General features: G+C 37.2%; 1 protein-coding gene across 1 annotated transcript in view; it reads left to right on the forward strand.

Annotated features, from left to right (window-relative positions):
- TPK1 (thiamin pyrophosphokinase 1) overlaps positions 1-17,065 on the forward strand; it is a 335,002-nt gene that overhangs the window by 154,006 nt on the left and 163,931 nt on the right. The window contains exon 5 of the mRNA XM_059396203.1: positions 9,809-9,881. Coding sequence (XP_059252186.1) covers positions 9,809-9,881 — 73 coding nt within the window. The remainder of the gene's footprint in view (positions 1-9,808; positions 9,882-17,065) is intronic.

A 17,065-nucleotide genomic window follows, 5' to 3' on the forward strand; every position in this document is an offset into this window, starting at 1 on the left:
AGTGTCCAACACTCAAGGAACTCTTTCTGGAGCTTTCTAGCCCTCTTTCTCTCTGTAGTTCTATTTTCTCAGGTACTCTATACTAAATTTCCTAGCTTTTCATCTTCTTTTAAAATTGGTGCCCTCATTTGAGGAGACCACAAGCTCCCTGAGTTTCCCCTCACTAGAAAACCGGCTAGAAGCGGGCTCCAGGAAGAAAGCTGAGGCAGTCATAGGGCTCATCTCATTTGCTTCACCAAGCTCCGCCCTGAGCTGCCTATTTTCTGCTCTCTGGATACCATTGTTTCACATATTTTGTCTGGTTTTCTAACTGGTTAAAGTGGTTATGGGCCAATTCCCATAGCATAGACAGAAAGAGCAGTCCATGCATTTTAACTTCTTACCCACAGAATTTGTACTGCTGTTACTGAGTTAGAACACTCAGTCACAACTAAATACTGCCTTGTTTATTCACTGCCTAGAATAAAATATGCTTTTGGCAAGCTCATATGAGTTTGTAATTGTACCTCTCCTTACCACTTCTCTTTTCATTAAAAGAAATCGCAAACTGTACAAATATAAGTAGAGCTTACCTAGGGATTGATAGCTTGCGGTGTGGAGTAACTGCACTCACACTGTTCTTTGATTACCATGCAGCCCTGGTTGGACATACAAGTAGGGCAATATTTCAGATAAGGGCTAAGATTTTGGAAGAAGTGGAATTGCATCTTGTGAGGGAAGTATAGCAAGAAAATTTCTCTTTACCAGGCAAGATTATCTTCAGTTCAGAAAGGAGGAGGAGGAAGAAAAGGAGGGGAGAACATTTTGAATCTGTGTGAAATCTGTGTATGTTACTTCGTATCTCTCAGACTTGGCCCTACCATAAAGTTAGAATGATAAAAACCTTTTGGAATGGTTGTGAAAATTCAATTAAAATTTTACTAATTAATAAAAGTAAAATGCGTGAACGAAATACAGACTGGCATATAGGAAGTATTCAAAAAATATTTCCTAGAAGTCTTCATCTAGATTAAGAGACCTCAGATCTTTATCTTTTTATTCCTTTTTTTTTCTTTTTTCTCTAATTCAATTTTTTTATAGAAAGATTTTACTTATTTATCTGACAGACAGAGATCACAAGTCGACAGAGAGGCAGACAGAGAGGAGGAAGCAGGCTCCCTGTTGAGTAGAGAGCTCGATATGGGGCTCGATCCCAGGATCCTGAGATCACGACCCAAGCCGAAGGCAGAGGACCAACCCACTGAGCCACCCAGGCACCCCTAAGTCCATTTTTTTTTTTTTTGCAAAGTTTTATGTTTTTCCTCTTGTCATTTCTCTTTTCTCACTGTGTCCTTAATTTTTATTTTAGCCGTGTGATGTGGAGATTTTGTTTGTATTTCCTTTATTATTTTTTTGGTTAGTTTTTTTCCTCTGGGTGGTTTAGTTATCTCTTTTAGTTTGTCTTTTATTTATTAAAATCTTAAAAAAAAAAATCCCATCCTCCGAGATAATCAGCATCAACAGCTTCATCCATTCACTACCATTATTTCCTTTGTGATTATACAAAAATGTTTGAATATGTTTATAGGCATTTTTGCTTGTTTTTATTTTATTGTTTTAAAACACTGTTAATACCAAAACTTATGGGATGCATCTAAAGCTAAATTAAAAGAGAAGTTAATAGTAGTAAATATCTATATTTAAAAAAAAGATCTCGGGGCACCTGGGTGGCTCAGTGGGTTAAGCCTCTGCCTTCAGCTCAGGTCATGATCTCAGGATCCTGGGATCAAGCCCCACATTAGGCTCTCTGCTCGGCAGGGAGCCTGCTCCCTGCACCCCCCCTCCCTCCCCCTGCCTCTCTGCCTCCTTTGATCTCTCTGTCAAATAAATAAATAAAATCTTAAAAAAAATAAAAACCTCAAACAACCTAACATTACACTTCAGAGAACTAGAAAAAGAACAAACTTAACCCAACGTTAATAGAAGGAAGGAAATAAAGATTAGTGCAGAGAGAGAAAAAACAGAGTAAAAGATAGAAAAATCAATGAAAATAAGAGTTGTTTTTTTTTGAAAAGACAAACTAAATTGAAAATCCTTACCCAGACTAACCAGGAATAAAAGAAAGAAGAGTCAAATAAAATCATAAACGAAGGAGACATTATAACCAGTGCCACAGAAATAGAAAAGATCATGAGGGACTATTATGAACAATTGTGTGCCAACAAATTGGAAAACCCAAAGGGAATAAATAAATTCCTAGAAACATACAATAAAGCATACCAAGATTGAGTCAAGGAGAAACAAGAAAGCCTTGGGATGCCTGGGTGGCTCAGTGGGTTAAGCATGTCTTCGGCTCAGGTCATGATCCCAGAGTCCTGGGATTAAACCACATATCTGGCTTTTTGTTCAGCAGGAGCCACCTTCTCCCTCTCCCCACCATTCCCCCTGCTTGTAGTCTCTTTCTTTGTCAAATAAACAAAATCGTTATAAAAAAAAAAAAAAGGAAGAAAGACTGAACAGATCAATAACAAATAAGATTGAATCAATAATAAAAAAACAATCTAACAGGAAAAGGCCAGAACAGATGGCATCACAGATGAATTTTTTTAAGTTTTTAAGGAAAAATTAATCCAATCCATCTCAATATCTCCCAGAAAATAGAATGAATACTCCCATTGTTTTTTAAAATCAAGCCAGCATTACTCTGATATAAAGCCAGAGATCTGAAAACTATGAAACAGTATCCCTAATGAAAACGTATGCAAAAATCCTCAACAAAATAGCAAAGCTAATTCAAGAGCACGTTAAAAGAATCCGACACCATGACCAAATGGCATTTATCCTTGCTATGTGAGGATGAGTCAACATATCTCATGATACATCATAGTAACAGAATGAAGGATAAAAATCACATTATCATCTCAATAGATGCATAGAAAGCATTTGACAAAATTTAACACCCTTTTGTGATTAAAAACTTAAATTACCTCAACATGATAAAGTCCATATATGGAAAGTCAACAGCTGACATCATTCTCAGTAGTGAAAAACTGAAAAGTTTTCCTCTAATATCTGGAAAAAGACAAGGATTCTCACTCTCATCACTAGTATTCAACGTACTACTAGATACCCTAGCCAGAGCAATTATGCAAGAAAAAGAAATTAAAGGCTTCGAAGTCATAAAGGAAGTAGTAAAATTAGCTCTGTTTGCAGATGGCATGATCTTATATCTCTAAAACCCTAATGATTACACACATAATAAAAACAAAAAAAATCTGTTGGAACAAATGAATTCAGCAAAATTACAGTATACAAAATCAATACACAAAAATCAGCTGCATTTCTACACAAAAACAACAAAGTCTCTGAAAAGGAAACAAGGAAAATGATTCTACTTACAAAATCATCAAAAAAGAATAAAATACTCAGGAATAAACTTAACCTAGGAAGTGAAAGATTAGTACACTGAAAGCTGTGAAATGCTGATGATCTTATATTAACTGTTCTGATAAAAATTAATCAGTACATTTTGGAGGTGATGGGTGTGTTTATGATGTACACTGTGGTCGTAGTTTTATGGGTGTGTCTGTCCTTAGCTCTAAATTTATTAGGTTGTATACGGTAATTAGGTGCAGCTTGTATGTAAAACATTTTTTTAAAAATCTCAAACAAGATAAGAGCATATGCATTTTTCTAGAATTTGCTTTTTTTTTTTTTCCACTTAACATGGAATAGACACTGACTGTGGGGCAGTTGTCAAGTCTATGATGAAGTCAACTCATCTTAAAGCTGCCTATTTCCCTGTTAGTGGACATTATATTTAACCTTCCCTGTATTATTAAATATATAGCTTTTTCTTCTTGTTGTTATTGTAAAGATATTCTGTGTACTGTCCTTTGTAGCATCGATTCTCAAGTGGGATTGCTGTAAGCTGTATTCCGTTCATGATCCCAGTGGTCCATGAGTGTGCTTGTTTTTCTTCAGGCTAGCAATACTTGCCCCTAATTTTTGACATGTTCTTGTGTCAGTCAGTATCCTACTATTGCTTTAGTATTTATTTCCTTGACAAGTAATTACTTACCTACCATATTTTCTTGTACTCGGTGCCTTTTATATTTCTTGGGTGACTTTTCCTTGTGTGGTGTGAATAGCCTTTGACAATTTTTTCTGTTGGATTTGTTTCCTTTACCACTTTGGAGTACTGTTTGTATATTAGGGATAGCAGTCTTTATGCATTATATATTTTGCATATATAAAAATATATTTTTACTTTATACTTTTCTTATAAGCACATTGTTACATTTTTATATAGCGCAATAGGATTAGTCATTGTGTGTTTTTTCTCAGAACGTCCCTTTTATCCAAAATTATACAAATATTTAAATAACTTTGGACACCTTTATTACATTTAGAGATGTATTTATGAAGACAATTCAACTAATTATTTCTATATACACAGTCATTTTTCATTATCATATTTTGGATTATTACCCTCTTTTTTGCCCACCTCCCCTAATTTAAGTTGTACAGTTTTGCAGAGAATGTTAGTTCAAATTTTTGATTAATCCCTGCTTTCTTTAGACAGAGTACCATTTTTTGCCTTGTATGTGTGGCCCTACTCTTTTTCAGCAGTGTTCTCAGACATTCTCCTCCTAACCTATTCCTTTAATCAAATCCCATCTTTACTCTATAGCAAGCAGCGCAAATTGTCCTCTTCTGCTTCGCCAATACGTTTCTAAAATAAACAGTTGACCAAATTAACACTGATTACTAAAATCTGCAAGGGAGTCGTGTGGTTGTATAGAGAACTTTCTCCATGACAAAGTCTGGTTCCATTTCATAAATGTGCATACGTGGAAGACTGTAGACTTAGCTGTCCAAGAACAAAGATTAGGCTCCCTGGGTTTGAATTTTGGCTCTAGCTCTTATTAGCCTTGTAACCTCAGGCATGTTACTTAGCTTCTCTAGTAATGACTTTTATTTTAGCCGAAAAGAGCTTAAAATCGTGCTTACTGTGTGCCAGGCATTTTCTAAGTGCTTTACATGGATTAATTCTTAATCTTAAAAACCACTCTAAATTATCTTCATTTTACATGTGAAGAAGTGAGGCTCAGAAAAGTTCAATATTTGGGGCAAGCTAGGAAGTAGTGGTGAGGCGTAATAGGAAGTTTGTGATAAGTGCTTCGTTCCCACTCTTGTCTTGCTCTGCCTTCCTTCTCCTGGCCTTTCTCTTCCCTTTTACCATTTTCCCATCTTGGCCGCTCTCTATTCCCTCCCCCCCCCTCCGTATTCTTCCCTGCCCCCCCTTTTCCCACCACCGTTCCCCATTCTGCCCCCTCTTGTTCTCATTTCCTCCCCATCCCCACCCACTGCCTTCTCCTCTACCTTGTTACTTTATTGTAGTAGTACCAGCATTTGTGTGCTCGGTGCTCACACATCCTGTTTAGGCATATTTTCTAAATATATCAGCCTCCCTCTTGATTATTATATGCGATGGATCTTTAGCTCACTGATTATCTTGGCTCTTGTTGAACTTTTATTTTGTCATTAGTGAGTGGCAAGAATGGTAAGAGTTAAATGTAAAAATCAAGGGAATCCACACCATTTATTGAGTGTTTGGAGCACCTTTTAGTACCAGCCAATCAGTGCCGTTAGATTGAGGATAGCAAGACGAGGTGTACTGGTCTGATCGATGCCAGCAGTGTACAGAAGTATGGTCAGTGGAGACAGAATTCCTTATACATTTCGTCACTTGATATAAGCGGTCAGTCTCCAAAGAGTTGTGAAACAATCTTCCTGCGTAAACTCTTTATAATGTAACATTGTACCTCTATATCTATGAAGTGTCATCCCCAGTAAGTGCCTCTTCAGAATGCCGGAGTACCATGGCAACCGATGCCTCCAAAATGTGAGCTGGGCTTTTAATTGCTCCGTCCAAAAACACATTTCAGGAAGTTTCCAAAACTACTTTATTGTATGACAAAAAGTTATAATTATTGTAGTCATCTTGGCCTGTGTATCAGGTGTAGATTTGGGATGAACCTACTTAGCAGTAAGTATCCCTGTTCATTTTCTTTCCTTGTTTATTTTTAAGGCATGTGTGTTATATAGGAGAAGACTATATTTAAAAAGTTACTAGAAGTTATCTTTTATCTTTTTTTATTTTTTAAGATTTTTATTTATTTATTTGACAGAGATCACAAGTAGGCAGCGAGGCAGGCAGAGAGAGAGAGAAGAGGAAGCAGGCTCCCTGCAGAGCGGACAGCCTGATGTGGGGCTCGATCCCAAGACCCTGGGATCATGACCTGAGCTGAAGGCAGCGGCTTTACCCACAGGCGCCCCAGAAGTTATCTTTTATCAATATGTTTGTTTTCCTATTAATATTTTATATGAAAATATAAGTAAATTTATATGATTACTTTCCTTCATGATTCACAGTATGCGATAAAAAGAGATCTAATTCTGTTTAAAATTATATATCCTAAGGGGGCAGACACTAGTTGCCTGTGTGTATCAGTTTTTATTTTTCATTTTTATTTATTGTCAAAATCAATATGATATTTGGAAACTGGCAAATTGATTCTAGATATCTGAGGGACTAAAATTTGTGGAGCAATATTTAGTCAGTTTTATGAGGAAGTTGGGTGATTCATACTGCACAGAACCAGAGTCCCAAGTTTGAATGGCTGCTTTACATGGTGAAGTAGATTGGATACTAGCTGGCCATACAAAAATCACTTGAGTTCTTGGATCTCCGTTTCTTACAAAGGATAATGAGGATATTGGAGGAATTCCTTTTACCCTGTCCAGCAATGAATGCCTCATCCTCGCCAGCTGCTCCAGAGAATCCCGTGGCCTGGATGGTGTCAACAACAAGTACTTATTACTCATAGTTGAGGAGGCTGGGAAGTCCACGATCAAGATTGAGTGTGTGATAAGATCCACTCCCTCTGGTTCATAGATGCCTGTCTTCTCACTGTGTCTTGATGTGGTGGAAGGGATAAGAGAGCGGGGTGGTGGTGGTGCGGGGTTCTTTTTCATGGGCACTAATCCCAGTCACAAGAGCGCCACCCTCTTACTTCGTCAACTCCTAAAGACCTCACCACCTAACAACATCATATTAGGGGTTAAGATTTCAACATACACATTTTAGGGGTACACAAACATTCAGACCCTAGCAAGCAATAATATTCTGAGATCTGTATGAGTTTTGTTCTATGGGTGTTTGAACGTTGTTTGATGGAGGTTTTTTTTTTGTTTTTGTGTTTTTTGCTTTTGATATATATTTTATTCTTTTTATTTTTTTATTTTATTTTTTATTTTTTAATTTTTTTTTTCTTAAAGATTGTATTTATTTGACAGAGATCACAAGCAGGCAGAGAAAGGAGGAAGCAGGCTCCCCGAGGAGCAGAGAGCCCGATGCGAGGCTCGATCCCAGGACTCCAGGATCATGACCCGAGCCAAAGGCAGAGGCCTTAACCCACTGAGCCACCCAGGAGCCCCTCTTTTTATTTTTTTAAATTAATATGTAACATATTATTTGCCCCAGGGGTACAGGTCTGTGAATCATCAGGCTTACACATTTCACAGCACTCACCATAGCACACACCTTCCCCAATGTCCATAACCCAGCCACCCTCTCCCTACCCCCCAATTCCAGCAATCCTCAGTTTGTTTTGTGAGATTAAGAGTCTCTTATGGTTTGTCTCCCTCCTGATCCCATCTTGTTTTGATGGAGGCATTTTAACGAAACTTAAAAAAATTCATGAATTTTTGCAACAGGTAAAACAGGAAAGAGCTAATAGTCTATTTTTAGTCCTCATGTGGATAGAGTAAAAAGTATTTACCTTGATAGGTATAAAATGAAATTAGAAGTAATTGATATGTGGCCAGGGATGTTTTGAGGAGAAAAGTTTACAGGAAGATATTGAAACCAGGCAAGTGATTTAAAAACGTAGGTACTTCCCAATTCTGCTTTATTCTGAGATAAACTATGGTCTTTTGTACAGTCTTTTGTACATGGTTGATATTCAATGAATGTCACAGTTTTATTAATTACCAGACATTTCAATAGGTTACTATCATTGGTTAAACCAACCATGAAATCTGAGCACGTCAAGCGGTACAGATCATTATAGTAGAACTTCTTACCATTTGTCCTAGGGATAGAGAGCCCAAAGAAGAGTTGGTCTGACATAGATTAGTTAGATTAGGTTAGACTGAAGAAGTAATACCTCCAGTTAAGGTCAAAATTTGGGGGGGAAAAAAAAAAGTGCCTGAAAGAACAGAGTTAGTTTTGGGTTTTTCATGTTCGTCTTTATTAATTGTATCCTGAGTGAATATATAAGGATTTCTGAGTCTAGTTTCGTAATACCTCGGTCCCCATTGCTCTTGTTCTTACCCTTTGGCCCTGCAGTGACAGCCAGGCCCATTGTCCTGTGCTTGTAGCTGCACCGTTCATATGGGAAAGAAGAGGAAATATGATTTTTCCCTCTAAATGTATTAAGTGGGTTGTGGCAGCTTCTACCCTCTTGCAAGAGTCTCTGGAAATTCTATGACCCTGAATCCTAACCCCAACCCACCAAGAGCTTCTCTGTCTTGACTTTTCTGACTTAGAGAGGCACCCAAGTTCTGGGGCTTCAACTCTTGACATGTAATACTCAGTGAACTAAAGCTCTAGTCTTCTTTTAGCTAGGGATCTAGTCTATTACATAGCAACATGGCCCTCTTGAGAAGACATATTTGAAGTTTTATTATTCTTTTGAATCAGAATAGTTAACAGGTAAATAAACACCTGCAGAGCCAATTCTCATGGGATGGGAAAAGTAGAATATTTCTGGAGGATGAAGGCACACATTCCCTTCTTTACATAATATATTTTTCAGAGGCTGTGGAGACTAAGGCTTTTTGTAGGAGCACTGAGAAATCCAGGAAATTTTCATTTTCCACACTTAGTTTTAAGTTGGAAGAAATCCTACCAGGTCATGCAAATGTATTATGTAAATAATAGTAAAGGATGGCTTATATACATAGAGTAAGATAGGCTTTCTGGAAGAGTTCTAAAAAAATATAAATGTAGGGAAGAGAAATGAGACAATTATGATGTAATTAGAAGCATTCGTTTGGGGGAGTTCTCTCCCTCTCCCTAGTGATTTGTGTAGTATTTCAAACCTGTCTAGAAGCCTCCTGTTTCTAGAAGTATGCCAACAGTGCATCTAGAAAATGTCTTTGAACTGACTCCTGCTCTGCAGAGAATGAGTAATCCTCCTCCTCACGTGTTCTGTTCAAATTTGTTCAAGTTCTGAGCTTGTGTGAGGCACAATAATGTAAAGGTTTGTATATATGTAGAAAGTAATATGGAAAGGTTTTAGGGTTTTTGAGCTGGGAGTTTATTGTATTTTTTTTTTAAAGATTTTATTTATTTGAGAGAGAATGAGACAGAGAGAGAGAGAGAGAAAGAATGAGCAAGGGGGTGGGGGGAAGAGAGAGGGAGAAGCAGACTCCTTGCTGAGCAGGGAGCCTGATGTGGGGATCGATCCCAGGAGCCCAAGATCATGACCTGAGCTGAAGGCAGACACTTAACTGACTGAGCCAGCCAGCTGCCTCTGAACTGGGAGTTTTTTAAACCAATAATCTTTTTTTTGTTGTTGAAGCAGGATGAACATTGACTGACAGTGTGACTAGTTTCATGTATTAGTTGGGTATGTAGAGTTACTCTTAACCATTCTGTATGGAAACCAAGAGTGTAAGACATCCTCTTGGCACAGTTTTAAAGGTTAACAAACAAGTAGTCTTAATTAGTTGACTTACTTGGAATTCTTTGTTTCAGATTTTTGCCTGAATTCATCAGTGGAGACTTTGATTCTATTAGGCCTGAAGTTAAAGAATATTATGCTGTCAAGGTAAACTATAAACACTTTATATTTAAGATCTCATATATGATTGCCTTTCTTATGTTCTTTCTGGCTTTCTTGGGGTATGTGTATGGATTTAGAAACTTTTTGGTTATTAAAAAAATTTTATATCAATTGTAATACACATTGAAATAGGATGTAGAAAATGACAAGTAGAAACACAGGCTTAGTAATTCTTTCACCATCAGATATTGATTAATACTTAGTCCTTCATGCGTATGTATTTTAAATGAGTTTATATAGGCCTATTTAATAATATACTATTACTGCCTACCTCATTAGTTAATATATATTTTTCAAAAGTCATTTTTAATTTCATTTAATATATACACTGTATTTAATTTAACCAGTTCCCAGTTGACTTATTTTTAAGTATTGTCTATTGTTTGCATTGTAAACTAATAAATAGACTTGTAAATGAATGTTTATCAAAATGCATAATCATGTGTCCCCAAAATTTGAGAACCAGTTTTTTTCTTTAATTTTAGTTTTCTTAAAACTGTCATTACCCTGTTCTGAATAAAACTATTCATTACAACTTGAAATTAATAATGACATACCACTTATTAGAGTGTTCATTTTATCACTATTGTGCAAACCTCCCAGAGATCCTTACTGCTACAAAGAATGCACATATGATCCAATTAAGAATGATAGAAGACACATAGGAGTGTATTACAGTAATTAATAATTTAAGCTTTTACTGGTTTTAGAGGACAATGCAGAGTTTTTTAGATAAAAATTATAGCTCAGCAATTCAGCCACAACACCATCATCTGTATTCTTCTGAACTGGTATTAGCACATCGCACACTTGTAAAAGAAACTGCAGTTACTGAGATAAAAATTTTAATTCTTTATAAGGCATGGGGATGAGTGAGATAAATCAGAAAGAAGAAAAGGAGTGAAACTTTCATAGGAAGGAAAGGAAGGAGAAAAAGGAAAACGTGATTCTAAATGGTGACACAGAGACACCAAGTGTCTAATGCAGAGGCTGTTATGATTTGGCAATTCTGGGGCTGGCAGTGAATGCAGATCTGGGCATGTTCCCTCTGCCCACCAGCTGATCAGATTCGCCATCAGCAAATGAAGACTGTTCCCAAGTCAGTGTTTGATATTCATGCTCAATTACTTTAACATTGGCATCTTTCCGTTCATTCCCCACAGCCTCACTTCTCATTAACTCCGTACGTCAACGTCTTTGGGTTGGAAAGCCCTCAGCCTTGCTTACAATACAGAGTTTTATAAATTCAAAGATATTAATCCTATTTTCAGAAGCAGAAGAAATAGCAGGAGAGGCAGGAGCAAGCAGACTTAGAAACAAGTTGAAGATCTGGCCGGATGTCTTTTCTCCCCTTCTCTTACATGCTGCCGGCTTGCTAGAGCTGCCGTGTCCGTCTGATCGTTCCTATGCACGGTGGGAAATAACAGAAAATGAGGGGAAGCCAGCTCCTCAATTTCTGAAATCAATGAAATGAGGTCAAGGATAAAGGAAAATTTGGAGTTAACTACAATTTCATGAATTTCTCTTATAACTTCTGCTTCAATTTCTTTAACCTCAAAGCTAATTTTTATGTATTAAGGTATAGTTTTCAAAGTAAGATTAGCTCATCTAATAAATCCTACATTGCGTAGTTATAAATTGATAGAGTGCAATCCAGTTTTTTTCAAGTATCAGTGGGAACTCACAGCTTTGAACTTTTCTGATCTGTTCCCAGAGGGCACCAATGATATATTTTATATAGCTAATGTGCCCCGTATAACACATGGTGAGTGTTTAGCTACAGTTTTAATAATGATGCTAATGACAACAAGTTAATGCTGCATCTCACACGATTCATATAAACCATTATCTCCAATTTAGGCAGTCTTCAGGCTGCTCTTTTACAAATGAAAGAAGGTTATCTCTGCTTTCAAATACTTTTTTTTTTCCCTTCTACCTGCTCTGGGTTTTCAGTGAAGCTGAAGCTGGGACTGTAGTGAAGAAAGTAAAATAAAGAAGGAATTTAAAATGCTAAGTTTCTTAAAATTATAAAGTGGATTTTGCAGCCAAGATTTATTCACATAGTTTTTTCCCCAGTAGTCTTTGACTTAAAGAAAAAACCCAAACTTGCATGATCATATAAAACTCTATTTCTTTTTAAATTAAATTAAATTTTTTTATTTTTAAGATTTTACTTATTGAGAGAGAGAGAGAGTGCATGAGCTTGAGCATGGGGAGGGGCAGAGGGAGAGAGAAAGGAACAAGGAGATTCCTCATGGGCTCAATCCCAGGACCCCGAGATCATGACCTCAGCTAAGTCAGATGCTTAACCCACTGAGCCACCCAGCACTCCTGACTATACAAAACTTTAAATTGGTTTGCCTGCCTAATTTCTGAGAACACTTATATATAGAGTATTAGAGTATTTGATTCGCTGGCTTTTAAACAGAATATTTTATATCCCAGATCTTGCCATCTGCATTAGTTATCTATTGTTGTGGAATAAATTATACTAAATTTTAGCTGTTTGAAATGGCAAACAATTTTTATCTCACACGCTTTCTCCAGGTAAGGAATATGAAGTCAATTAACTAGGTGCTTCTGGCTCGAGGTTTCTCCTGAGGTTATATAGTGTAGCTGTGTTTTTCGGTCATCTCAGGGCTGCACTGCAGCTACAGAATTCTCTTCTAAGATGGATCATGTCATTGCCAGTTGGTCTCTCTGGCTGTTATTTCTCAGTGGTTAGTGACTGGAAGCATCAGTTCTATGCCTCAATTTCTGAAATCAATGAAATGAGGTCAAGGATAAAGGAAAATTTGGAGTTAACTACAATTTCATGAATTTCTCTTATAACTTGGGCTGCTCTCAACATGGCCGCTTGCTGTCCAGAGAGGGAGCGGAGAAGGGATTCGGAAGGACATGCATGCAAGACAACCAGCCCAAGACAGAAGTAGCTGTCTTTCTCGTGACCTAATTTCAGCAGTGATACGCCGTCTTAGTATGTCTTCTGGCAGATGCTGCTAGTCACACAGACCAACCCTGGTACAGTGTGGGATCAGACTGCACAAGGTTGTCAATACCAGATGGCAGGAATCCTTGGTAGCATCTTGGAGGCTGGCTACCACACCATCTGACTGACTTTGTTCTGAGTGTTAGGCAGTGAGAAAGATGTTTTAAGGATGTCATAATAGATTCCTAGTCTTTAATTAGTGATATGTAAGGAGGAAGAAGAAAACATTAGCTATTGGTGTTCTTTCTTTGATTCTTTATATGCATAACCTGCTTTTTTTTTGGTTTTAAAGATTTTGTTTATTTATTTGACAGAGATCACAAGTAGGCAGAGAGAGAGAGAAGGGGAAGCAGGCTCCGCGCTGAGCAGAGAGCCCCATGTGGGGCTCGATCCCAGGACCCTGAGATCATGGCCTGAGCCGAAGGCAGAGGCCCAACCCACTGAGCCACCCAGGCGCCCCATATGCATAACCTGCTTTAAGCAACCCAACCACTAATCTTTTTGTTCATAGGTCTTAATTATTTATTCCTTTGGGTTTTAGACATGTAGGGGAGAGTTAAGTCCACCACTTAATTCCTTAGGTCCATAAAAATGCATATGCTATGCCTTTCTTAATTTACTCCATAAAGCTTTCCTTTTCAGATTGAGCTGAAAGATATCTGCGTTTCTTCTTTTGCCCCTGTGTCTCAGTTCTTCCCTGTGTGGCTCATGATACTAGCTCTGAATGAAGAATGTTTCTTATAGATTTTCCCCTGATATTTTTATTTGTTTATGTATTATTTTCTGAGTCACTATTCCTTGATTCAAGTCAAGGATCAGCTATTTCAGCCTTCTTAATTACCCAGTCTAAATTACCCACATTTATTTTAGTTTTCTGAGAACTTTTTAAAAAAAATTTATTTATTTATTTGACAGAGATCACAAGTAGGCAGAGAGGCGGGCAGAAAGAGAGAAAGAGAGGAGGAAGCAGGCTCCCTGCTAAGCAGAGAGCCTGATGCAGGGCTCGATCCCAGGACCCTGGATCTTGACCTGAGCTGAAGGCAGAGGCTTTAACCTACTGAGCCACCCAGGGGCCCTACCTGAGAACTTTTGAAGAAACTGTTATATCGTGGAGCTCCTGATATGCTTTGATTGACATGTGGTCTATGGATTCTTGACTAGATGTAGGAGGAGGGGTTTTCAAACATGTTTCCTTTATATTTAGGAGACTAAGGAACTCGTAGCTGTATTTTAAGTGCCTTAAAGAGCCATAAAATAACAAGGTTTTTCCAAAAATGTAGGTGTGTAGGATAGATGAAAATATTTGATAAATGTAATGAAATATATTTGATAAATATAAATATAATCGTGTAAATACAATAATTTAAATACAATACAAAATTAAACAATGTTATATAGCCCAGTTTTCTGATGAAAAAGCTAAGGTCCATAAAGTTTAAATGACTCAAAAGAAAATGGCAGATCTGGTCAGAGACAGCTCTTGGGTCAATATCCATGACTTAGAAGAATTTTGAAAGAATAGAAAGATTTAATCTTTCTGTTAAAAAGAACTGAGACTCAGCTGCCACTGCTGTGTGTCAAGACGTTCTATCCGACCTGTTGGGCAAGTCGCTTGCACAGGTATTTAGCATCTCTGGGAATCAATGCCAATGTCACACCAATAGGTTAATAGTCAGTGTGTTAACCAGACAGTGTGCCTTCACATTTCCATCATGCCATTCCCTTCCACCCTCAGTGCTGGGGTGGCAGTAGTTGGGCCAGACTAAGAATGCCCAAACTAATAAGTTATTAAATTAGACAAACGCTGTTTATAGGACATAGGATTGAACCAAGACAGAACATTGAAGAACCAAGGTGATTTGGTAATAGAAAATTAGCAAGGGTGTAGGTAGCCTATGGATGTCTTCCTTTGTGCTACAGATGAGTATTTAGCATTCCAGAAAGTGTTACTATAAACAGAAGGCCTTGTGCTAGACTGTCAGGTGAAAATGACTCTTGTTTTAAGTCAGGAAAAGGACTTTAGATCTAAGTTCTGATTTTTATCTTCTTTGATAAACCTTCCAAGTCGTGGAATAACACAATATGGTGTCACAACAGTGGTCAAAAAATACTACAACATGGTGTGGGCCAAAGATCCTGGTAGAACTGAAGTTAAAAAAGCAAGACTTGACTGAAAACATACGTGACCCCTGGTATAAATGATGAATAAGACTAGCAGAAAGGCTAGGCTGATGCCAAACCACCAATTTTGATTAAAGCCATAACAAGAGCATTCTAGGCTACCAGATAATTCTAGCACTGTAAGTTCAGGAGTAGAAATAGAGATCCAGGCATATTATTCTCCTTGTCTTTCATTATATCTTTTTCAGAATTAGAAAGATAAATTTTTTTAAGCAAATAGATGAATTATTGAAGAATATCTTATACTAAATCAATGTTTTTAATGAGGTTTTCTCATCCTCTAACACTGGTTTGACTGTACCCAAATTTTTGAAGACTACTCTTGAAAGACGAGGGTAGTATGTCTAAATGTTTTTAACCTGTGCTCCTTTTCAGAACTATAAGATATTAGGAATATTTTATGCAATAAAAAGTTGCTCATCATTTTACATCTCATCTTAATGACTGTTACTTCTATAAATGTTTCTGTTACATCTTTGGAGACTGAGGTTTTGGGTTCAGATTTTACTTTCACCTGTCAGAAAAATGGGAAATTGGCTTCTGGTTGACATTTGAATAGAACGTCTGATTTTTCATAAATGGACTATAAGTGTTAAGCAAGAAATGCTTGTGTATTAATCCAAATTTAAAGATGAGGACACTGATTTTCAAACAGTGGGGGTGGCAGGTAGAGCTAGGTATCGTACTCAGGCAGAGACGTCAGATACCACTGAGTCTTGGCATTGTAGTTTGTGGATTTTTATAAATAGTAAAGTCATGATTTCCTGGGCTAACTGTATGAATTATTTTTTGAGTTGCTAGCTTGCACGTATGGAAGTCTTACTAAGGCATGTGAAATTAAATCAGCCCTGGCTTTCTCATACACTTGTAATAATGATCATGTAATGCCAGACATGTAGAAGTACTCTAAAAGTTCTTAGGTGGAGTATTTGGTTTTACTGTCTAAAATTGTTTACATAAGAGCTTTAAGAGCTTTTTTTTTTTTTTTAAATACTTTTCTCAGTAATGCTGCTTTTAAAAAGATTTCAATCCATTTATTTCCGTAATTGTACAATTTATGGACCTAGATTTAATAAATCAGAATAAAAATTACTGAAAATATCCTTTTGAGTTTGATAATGCCTCAGGTTCAATTCTATTTAAATTTCATAAAATCTCCAGAGATATTTTTAATCTCCAGTTAAAAACATCTCTATTAATCTATGGAAGGTCATGAATCTTATTATTTCCTCCTCCTAGCTGTATCTCTTTTCTACTTCTGCTTGGCCACATGCCAACAACTTTTAGATGTGGTCCAATTAATTTAGAGAAAATGGCAAACTGGGCTGTTAGAAATTGTAAAATGTTAGCCAGTTTGGCTATTATACCATACAGAGGAAACTATGTGGCTGTATAAAGCTCAACTCCATTGACTGGGACAGTTCTTTAAAAAATAAAGCCCCCGAGTGTAGTAAATTCTTAGGCTTGCACATTAAGACTAATTAACATATGTTGAGATATAGACCTCTGTTAAGGGAATTATAGACAGGCAGTTTCCATTGATAACTGAGTGACAGGTTCTTCACTTTATATTGTTCAGGTGGTTAGCTCATCCTTATTAGCATCTCCCCAGGAGAATGATGAGACAAGCAGGGGACATTAAGTGGAAGGATCTCTCCAATATACCTTAATTCTTATGCTTGCCTCAATCATAGTCCTTTCAAATTGACTTTATTTTAAATGGTCTACATTTTTCAAAGCCTGTTTTGTTTGAGTTTGTTTAACATATTTTAAGCATTTAAAAAGGGGAAGTCTATGCGCTTTACTTTTTTAAGAACTCCTGAGTGCCTCTCAAATGACCTCAACTGGACTGCCTAACTCTCCTAATCCTCCTCTGTGTTCTCTAGGGCCTCTGTGACTCTGTCTCTTTCACTCCTTTGTGTGGCTCATGGGACGCCCCTGCTCATCAATGTTCCCTTGCTTGGCTCCCCACCTATATCTGTTGGGACTTTTCTTGCTG

The sequence above is a fragment of the Mustela nigripes genome, chromosome 4 (genome assembly GCF_022355385.1).
Source record: "Mustela nigripes isolate SB6536 chromosome 4, MUSNIG.SB6536, whole genome shotgun sequence".
NCBI classification, from domain to species: domain Eukaryota; kingdom Metazoa; phylum Chordata; class Mammalia; order Carnivora; family Mustelidae; genus Mustela; species Mustela nigripes.